The following is a 7,917-nucleotide window of genomic DNA, read 5'->3' on the forward strand; positions in this document are numbered from 1 at the left end:
CTTACTGCTACCATAATTGCACAAATACTTATGGAGGTTACCTGTGTTCTTGTAACAAGGGATTCGACTTGGTTGGTGTATATGATTGTGTTGAGAGAGAACCATCGGAGGGTTCAGGTTTTATGAAACCATATACACCAAGTGCCAATCATCCAACTGAGCGCCCTTTCACTGTAAAGGCGGGAGGTCTTCTTGGAATGATAGTATGTATTGTCATTGTTATTTTGGTGATGGTTGTACTTATTCACCTTATACTAAAACGTCGAGGTAAATTAGACATTATTTTCGAAAGCCAAGGCGTTGGTAATTACGATTTGCAACAAGTCACAATGGATAAGTACCAAAAATTGTCATTTGACAGACATTTTATAATATGACAATTAATATGTTGTTTGATCATTTTGCCATTTTCATTGTCATTCCTTGTTTACAGGTCTGCAAAGGAGAATCAGCTGGTTTGAACTTGTAATGGTTTTATTTCATACAGTTTTAGTAGGCATATATCAGAAATGGCTCATCTCATAACTAAAAATTCAAACCAATTTCATAAGTGAACAAAGCCAATAACAAAGTAGGCCTATAGGCTAATTATATATATATATATATATATATATATATATATATATATATATATATATATATATATATATATATATATAGCCTATCAAATTATTATAAAAGAAAACTTAATAAATTATTATTTAACTTCTTTGGGATTATTCTTATTATTTACTCACTAAAATAATAATAAATAAATAAATAATATGCCATTTAGCAGACGCTTTTATCCAAAGCGACTTACAGTCATGCGTGCATACATTTTTGTGTATTTTGTAAAACTCGTTATTGAAATAAAAGCAAATAACAACCCACTGTTTAGCAAATGGTAAATTAAGCAGCCATGTGTGAAATTATCTTTGCTTGCTCCACTTCCACTTTTATTTGTGCTAACAAGTTGAATATAGACCATGAATTATATCAGTGTAGAAACTATAATGCATATTTGGAGTAAGGCTGTGTGTGTGTGGAGGGCCTATATTAGGCTATACTGTCATTAGTGGGAGGAAAATAACATTGTCATTCCTTCTGTATTGGAGGCATAGTTTGGTATTTGTAACTTAAAGGTCTAATCAAATTTCATGTTTTTGTTTTGTTTTGTTTTTGGTCATTTAGCAGACGCTCTTATCCAGAGCGACTTACATACAGGTATATCATGCAAATACCTGAAACCATATTATGCGTAAATCACCTTAAAGGGGCAATCAGTAATTGCTACATCAATTTTTGACTTATAAATGTATTATATGAACCCATTGATTCTTGAATAATATAATTTAGAAATGCCTGTAGTACCCCATCAGAACCGAAAATGTAGGCCTAAACTTGTTTTACTTCAATGTTTGTAAACAAAGTAAATGTAAACAAACACTATATAGCCTCAAAACTTGGTTATAACTATACTTTTGATATCATGGATTGTCAGTCCTTGCATTCAGCTTTTTACCAAAACAGGGGCCGGGGTTCACTTTGTTATCGTTTCTACTGCTGATTGATATTTTCAGAGCCTTGATTCTCTTCTCATGGTGCCCATTTCTGGATGGGGTTCTAAAATGTATCCCAAAATAGCTTGAATGTGCCATCTGAGCTACCAGAGAGAGAGAGAGAGAGAGAGAGAGAGAGAGAGAGAGAGAGAGAGAGAGAGAGAGAGAGAGAGAGAGAGAGAGAGGAACATGTATTAGGCTTCTGCAAATAAATTGAACTATATCCAAATTCCATTTGTTGAAATATAGGCCTATTCAATTGTAGAGGTTATCTACCAACGTGTATTTCATGTTTGCAGTTTACTAGCCTAGACATTTGTTTGAGTGCCAAATGCTGGCTAATATTTGCGCCCACTCGTGTGTGGGTAGGCTCGCGTGCCTCTGCGTTATTCAAAATATAGGCTATAGTGATGTGCACGGTCGCGGTGGGAGAGAGAACGTTTTGGGAAGGGGATGAAGCAACCAGCTGAAAATAAACTTCCTTCCGTGACCAGAGCGCAAACATGGAGTGAGTATTTTATAAGCGGGAGCGATCAGCAGGATAAACAGTCTAAACTAGGCTATAGCCTATATTGACTTCTAATACGCGCAAGAGTTGTAGGCCTAATTAGAAAGTTGTTACAACTGAGTTAAAAAATGAGGGACATAATAGTGATGGTGTTTGTTACTCTAACATTCTTGATGAGAGTGGGAGAAGCCAAACATAACGCATACTGTATCGGGAATCAGTGTTTTGCTGTTTTCGAGGATCCAGTCGATTTTGCAACGGCTCAAAAACATTGTGAGAGCAATAATGGACAATTAATGACAGTGCGATCTTCGGGATCACAAGACATCATTTCGATTTTAATTGCTATTACAGGAGATTACTGGATTGGTTTGCAGTTACCGAGTGGACAATGTCCAGACAGTGCCTCTGATTTGCGGGGCTACAGATGGATAACGGGAGATAATTCCACAGACTTTCAAAACTGGGGGGTCATTGACAATGTCTGCTCTTCAAAATGCGTCTCGGTGTCCAAAGACGAATTTAATTGGACAGAACAATCATGCAACAGGGAAATAGATGGATACATTTGTGAGTATAATTTCCTAAGTGTCTGCAAACGTTTTGACATAAAAAGCGATCAGTCCGTTCTGTATGAGACCCCATTGGGATTCGAGGGAGATGACCTACTGGTATTGCCTATGGGAAGCACTGCAACGCTCAACCCCTTTGATTCCAAGTATATATGTCTCTCTGAACAGTGGATGCAAGCACCATGGAATTGCGATGTATTGAAAGGTGGTTGTGAGGATGAGTGCTCATTGATTAATCAACAACCTGTATGCATCTGCCCAACTGGAAAAACTCTGCATGACAATAAATTTACATGTGAAGTTGTGCAAAAGGATCCCTGCCTTCATTTCGGGTGTGCACACGTTTGCTACCAGAAAAATGACAGCTCCATCGCCTGCATGTGTCACCATGGGTACGCACTGGCAGAAGATGGGAAGAAGTGCAAAGACATTGATGATTGTTTCGATGATAGACAGTGCCCGGGACAGAACTATGAGTGTGTCAACAATATTGGTGGATTTGAATGCAGATGCCAAAATGGATTTGAAATGATTAATGACAAATGTGTTGACATAGATGAGTGCTACATGGATGGCCCATGCGACCACATGTGCGAAAATACATTGGGCAGTTATAATTGCTCCTGTTTCGAAGGATATATTGCAACGAGAAAAGACCCTAACAAATGTCAACTTCATTGTCCTTTCGAAGAGTGTCTTGCAGAATGTGACCCAAATGAGCCACATCAATGCAACTGTCCCGAGGGTTTCCTGGTTGATGTAAGAAATGAGATTAGATTTTGCTTGGACATTAATGAATGTGAAATGAGTTACTGCGACCATAATTGCACAAATACGTATGGAGGTCATATGTGTTCTTGCTATGAGGGATTCGACTTGGTTGAGGGATGGACATGTGTTGAGAGAGAACCGTCGGAGGGTTCAGGCTTTACGACACCATCTGATTTTATTACACCAAGTGTCAAATATCCAACTCAGCGCCCCTCAACTGTGACAACAGGTGGTCTAATTGGATTAATAGTGTGTATTGTCATTGTCGTTTTGGTAATGGTATTTTTACTCCAACATATTCTCAAACGTCGCAACAAATTAGAAGTTCCAAGTGCGCCCAAAACCCAAGGTGATGATGGACACGATTTGGAGCAAGTAACGACAGAAAAGTACCCAAAACCAGTGGTGGAAAAAGTACCCAATTGTCATACTTGAGTAAAAGCAAAGATATGTTCATAGAAAATGACTCAAGTAAAAGTGAAAGTCACCCAGTAAAATATTACTTGAGTAAAAGCCTAAAAGTATTTGGTTTCAAATATACTTAAGTATCACAAGTAAATGTAATTGATAAAATGTAAGTATAAATCATTTCAAAATCCTTCTATTAAGCAAACCAGACGGCACGATTTTCTTGTTTTTTAAATTTACGGATAGCCAGGGGCGTGCTCCAACACTCAGACGTAAATTACAAACGAAGCACGTGTTTAGTGAGTCTGCGAGATCAGAGGCAGTAGGGATGACCAGGGGGGTTCTATTCCTTTGGGTGTCAGGGAAAATGTATGGAGTAAAAGGTATATTATTTTCTTTAAAAATGTAGTGAAGTAAAAGTAAAAGTTGTCAAAAATAAAAATAGTAAGGTAAAGTACAGATACCCCCCCAAAAAACGTAGGTAGTACTTTCAAGTATTTTTACTTAAGTACTTTACACCACTGCCCAAAACCATATATGGACAGGAATTTCAAACAAGACACTTTGAGTATGGAATTATGGGTGTCATTTTCATTGCCATATAGGAAATGTACGCTACTATTGGCAATCAATTGTTTGTTTTTTATTTCATTGTATGGTATCCAAAGTGCAGGCCATGGCATATACAGTTGAAGTCGGAAGTTTACATACACCTTAGCCAAATACATTTAAACTCAGTTTTTCACAATTCCTGACATTTAATCCTAGTAAAAATTCCCTGTTTTAGGTCAGTTAGGATCACCACTTTATTTTAAGAATGTGAAATGTCAGAATAATAGTAGACCGAATGATTTATTTCAGCTTTTATTTCTTTCATCACATTCCCAGTGGGTCAGAAGTTTACATACACTCAATTAGAATTTGGTAGCATTGCCTTTAAATGGTTTAACTTGGGTCAAACGTTTTGGGTAGCTTTCCACAAGCTTCCCACAATAAGTTGGGTGAATTCTGGCCCATTCCTCGTGACAGAGCTGGTGTAACTGAGTCAGGTTTGCTTCCTTGCTTGCACACGCTTTTTCAGTTCTGGCCACACATTTTCTATACGATTGAGATCAGGGCTTTGTGATGGCCACTCTAATACCTTGTCTTTGTTGTCCTTAAGCCATTTTGCCACAACTTTGGAAGTATGCTTGGGGTCATTGTCCATTTGGAAGACCCATTTGCGACCAAGCTTTAACTTCCTGACTGATGTCTTGAGATGTTGCTTCAATATATCCACATAATTTTCCTTCCTCAAGATGCCATCTATTTTGTGAAGTGCACCAGTCCCTCCTGCAGCAAAGCACCCCCACAGCATGATGCTGCCACCCCCGTGCTTCACGGTTGGGATGGTGTTCTTCGGCTTGCAAGCCACCCCCTTTTCCTCCAAACATAACAATGGTAATTATGGGCAAAATGTTATATTTTTGTTTCATCAGACCAGAGGACATTTCTCCAAAAGTACGATCTTTCTCCCCATGTGCAGTTGCAAACCGTAGTCTGGTTTTTCATGGCGGTTTTGGAGCAGTGGCTTCTTCCTTGCTGAGCGGCCTTTCAGGTTATGTCGATATAGGACTCGTTTTACTGTGGATATAGATACTTTTGTACCTGTTTCCTCCAGCATCCTCACAAGGACTTTTCGCACCAAAGTATGTTAATCTCTAGGAGACAGAATGCGTCTCCTTCCTGAGCGGTATGACGGCTGCGTGGTCCCATGGTGTTTATACTTGCGTACTATTGTTTGTACAGATGAACGTGGTACCTTCAGGCGTTTGGAAATTGCTCCCAAGGATGAACCAGATTTGTGGAGGTCCACAATTTTTTATCTGAGGTCTTGGATGATTTCTTTTGATTTTCCCATGATGTCAAGCAAAGAGGCACTGAGTTTGAAGGTAGGCCTTGAAATACATCCACAGGTACACCTCCAATTGACTCAAATGATGTCAATTAGCCTATCAGAAGCTTCTAAAGCCATGACATCATTTTCTGGAATTTTCCAAGCTGTTTAAAGGCACAGTCAACTTTGTGTATGTACACTTCTGACCAACTAGAATTGTGATACAGTGAATTATAAGTGAAATAATCTGTCTGTAAACAATTGTTGGAAAAATTACTTGTGTCATGCACAAAGTATATGTCCTAACCGACTTGCCAAAACTATAGTTTGTTAACAAGAAATGTGTGGAGTGGTTGAAAAACAAGTTTTAATACTCCAACCTAAGTGTATGTAAACTTCCGACTTCAACTGTACATGTAAATATCTCATCATGACATCCTCACTTTGTCACACAGCAAATAACAAATCAGCCAACAGCCAATAAGAAGGAATCTTTCAAAACAATGTTTGTAAAGAAAAAAAACATATTAAATTATTATTTTCATTATGTGCATATTTTCCTTTAGCTCACCACAAGTCCCAATCCTTTGTGTAGTTTGACCCCTTGTGGACTATTAAAGAGACTGCAATTTAATTATGCTTATTTAATCTTCTGCCTTATTTCATGAATTCAATGTATTCTCTCAATAACCTATTATTCCAGATTTTTTAGTGTGCCGGATTAAGATTTTGTCACAATTGCAATTCAGATTATTTGCTCTCCTGCTCTCAAATGCAGTACTACTACGAACCTTCTTTCTTTTTTAGTTAAGATAAATGTTATTTTGTTCTCAGGGGCTAATATGATTGAAATAACAAGACTTGACAGTTTTGGACTGTTCAAATAATAATTCAGAGTGAATATATTATTTAATAAAAGCTTTTTCACCTACAGCATAATTGTGGGGAAACCGTGCGATAGACTTTCCAACATTTCAGGTGAATTTATTTTGGCATGTAGGCCTAAATTGTAACATTTTGAGCCGAATGGCTGGTGATCCGACAGGATGATAGGTTGATCTCAGAGTGATTCTTACAGTTTCACCCCAGATTGTATTTGGCCTTCTGAAGCGCAGCCGCAGGCTATTGGACTATGGACTAGCCTACTAGACTGTATGGAGTAGCCTATTGAGACAGAAAGAAAATTCCCCTGGTTCTACACATTCAATTAGCATAATGTGTAATAACAATGTAGACAACAGCCCTTTCCAGGAGATCCAGGGGGCGGGCTTTGACCAGATGGTATACAGTTTGTCAGAATTCACTTTTCGTAGCAGGTTATGAGAATAAATGTAGCAGGTTATGAGAATTAGGTTAAGGGTTAGAAAAGGGGTTAGGGTTAGAGTTAGCTAAAATGCGAACAGAAATCTACTTTTGACGGTGCAGAACAGGGCTGAAAGGGGCGGTTACCTACAGATCCGCATGTAAAACCACTGGACTATAAAAACGTAACTTAAAGTCAGCAGAAGTAAGATTATATGATATACTTCACTCTCAACATTTTGGGATTCGAAAGAGTCAGTTGGTTTCCAATAGAGTCTAACTGCAGACATAATCTCTCAAGCCCATCTCTCAGGGCCCCATACTGCCACGTACTGGTGGGACATGTTTAGACTCTCAGGCATAGCCGCGGGAAGTACAGGTGCTGGAGGTGTGCAGATGGTAACACTGCAATAATTTGTGTTCCAATAAAAAACAATTAAACCATTTGTCTGTTGCATTACTGATATAAATGATTATGGAATTGAAGTAGAGGAGATCACATTTTTGGGGGGATATTTATATACCCCATTCTGCATGGAGAGCTCTCAGCTATGTTTTCTAAGCGGTATGCTCTTATCTAGTCAGTTGTAGGGGTTTGGAGTCGGACACGCTCTGCTGTAGGATAGACAGTTTAGTTTGAGTTAAGTCGGGTCTCTCTCTCCCTCTCTGTCGGTCTCCCCTCTCTCTCGCGCCCTCTTCTCTTCTCTCCCTCTAGTGGTGGATATTAAGTGATCTGGAGCAGTGCTCATAATTGTTTTGAACTTCTATCTTCTATTAGTTTACAATTCTAAACTTGGCGAAAAGGGAATGTGACCAATATCAAATAAGGAACATGGCACTCTCATTCCCTCAGCTCAGAGTCCTGCTCCTGCCCATGTCAAACACTTAGGCGTACTAGCCCACTAGTCTAGCAAGCAACACAGTGCTTTCCACCCGCTG

At 38.7% G+C, this 7,917-nt stretch overlaps 1 protein-coding gene across 1 annotated transcript; it reads left to right on the forward strand.

Moving 5' to 3' along the window:
* Positions 1-3,009: 3,009 nt before the first annotated feature.
* Positions 3,010-7,710, forward strand: LOC311108175 (uncharacterized protein; the record flags this gene model as incomplete). The annotated part of the gene is made up of 4 exons (XM_084150793.1): positions 3,010-3,013; positions 3,313-3,380; positions 3,600-3,741; positions 7,694-7,710. The coding sequence occupies 4 exons, from the start codon at positions 3,010-3,012 to the stop codon at positions 7,708-7,710; spliced, it is 231 nt and encodes a 76-aa protein (XP_084006919.1).
* Positions 7,711-7,917: the final 207 nt, after the last annotated feature.

Source organism: Coregonus lavaretus (assembly GCF_964263955.1).
Source record: "Coregonus lavaretus genome assembly, chromosome: 33".
Lineage (NCBI taxonomy): Eukaryota > Metazoa > Chordata > Actinopteri > Salmoniformes > Salmonidae > Coregonus > Coregonus lavaretus.